Below are 386 nucleotides of genomic sequence, written 5' to 3'. Positions count from 1 at the left end.
CATGGGAGAAACCAACCCAGAGGACGGGAGACGGCAGAAACCAGCTCTAGCCCACAGAGGGAGAGACCACCCCCAGCCAATGGGAGGTAACATGGCAGAGACCAACCCGCACGGGGGGTGGGGAAGAGACATGGGAGAGACCAACCCACGGGAGAGTCCACAGCCCTAGTGGTGGTGGGGAGCAATGGGAGAGTCTATTACCCAGGGAGAGGGAGCCCCATGGGAGAGCCCACTGGCCCGGGGAGCGCGGGGGGCACCGAGGCTCACCCGGAAGCGGCGGAAGGGGCTGAGAGCCTCGCGGCCCTCGCAGCGCTGGAAGAAGGGGTGGCGCAGGGCCTGCTCCGCCGTCAGCCGCTCCGACGGGTCCCACCGGAGCAGCGTCGAGC

General features: G+C 68.1%; 1 protein-coding gene across 1 annotated transcript in view; it reads right to left on the bottom strand.

The window, feature by feature from the left end:
- PHKG2 (phosphorylase kinase catalytic subunit gamma 2) overlaps positions 1–386 on the bottom strand; it is an 8,693-nt gene that overhangs the window by 1,306 nt on the left and 7,001 nt on the right. Inside the window, exon 8 of the mRNA XM_025194134.1 lies at positions 184–385. Within this exon, the coding sequence (XP_025049919.1) occupies positions 184–385 (202 nt within the window). The remainder of the gene's footprint in view (positions 1–183; position 386) is intronic.

The sequence above is a fragment of the Alligator sinensis genome, unplaced genomic scaffold (genome assembly GCF_000455745.1).
Source record: "Alligator sinensis unplaced genomic scaffold, ASM45574v1 scaffold1531_1, whole genome shotgun sequence".
Taxonomy (NCBI): domain Eukaryota; kingdom Metazoa; phylum Chordata; order Crocodylia; family Alligatoridae; genus Alligator; species Alligator sinensis.
This window is presented reverse-complemented; position numbering and strand designations above follow the sequence as displayed.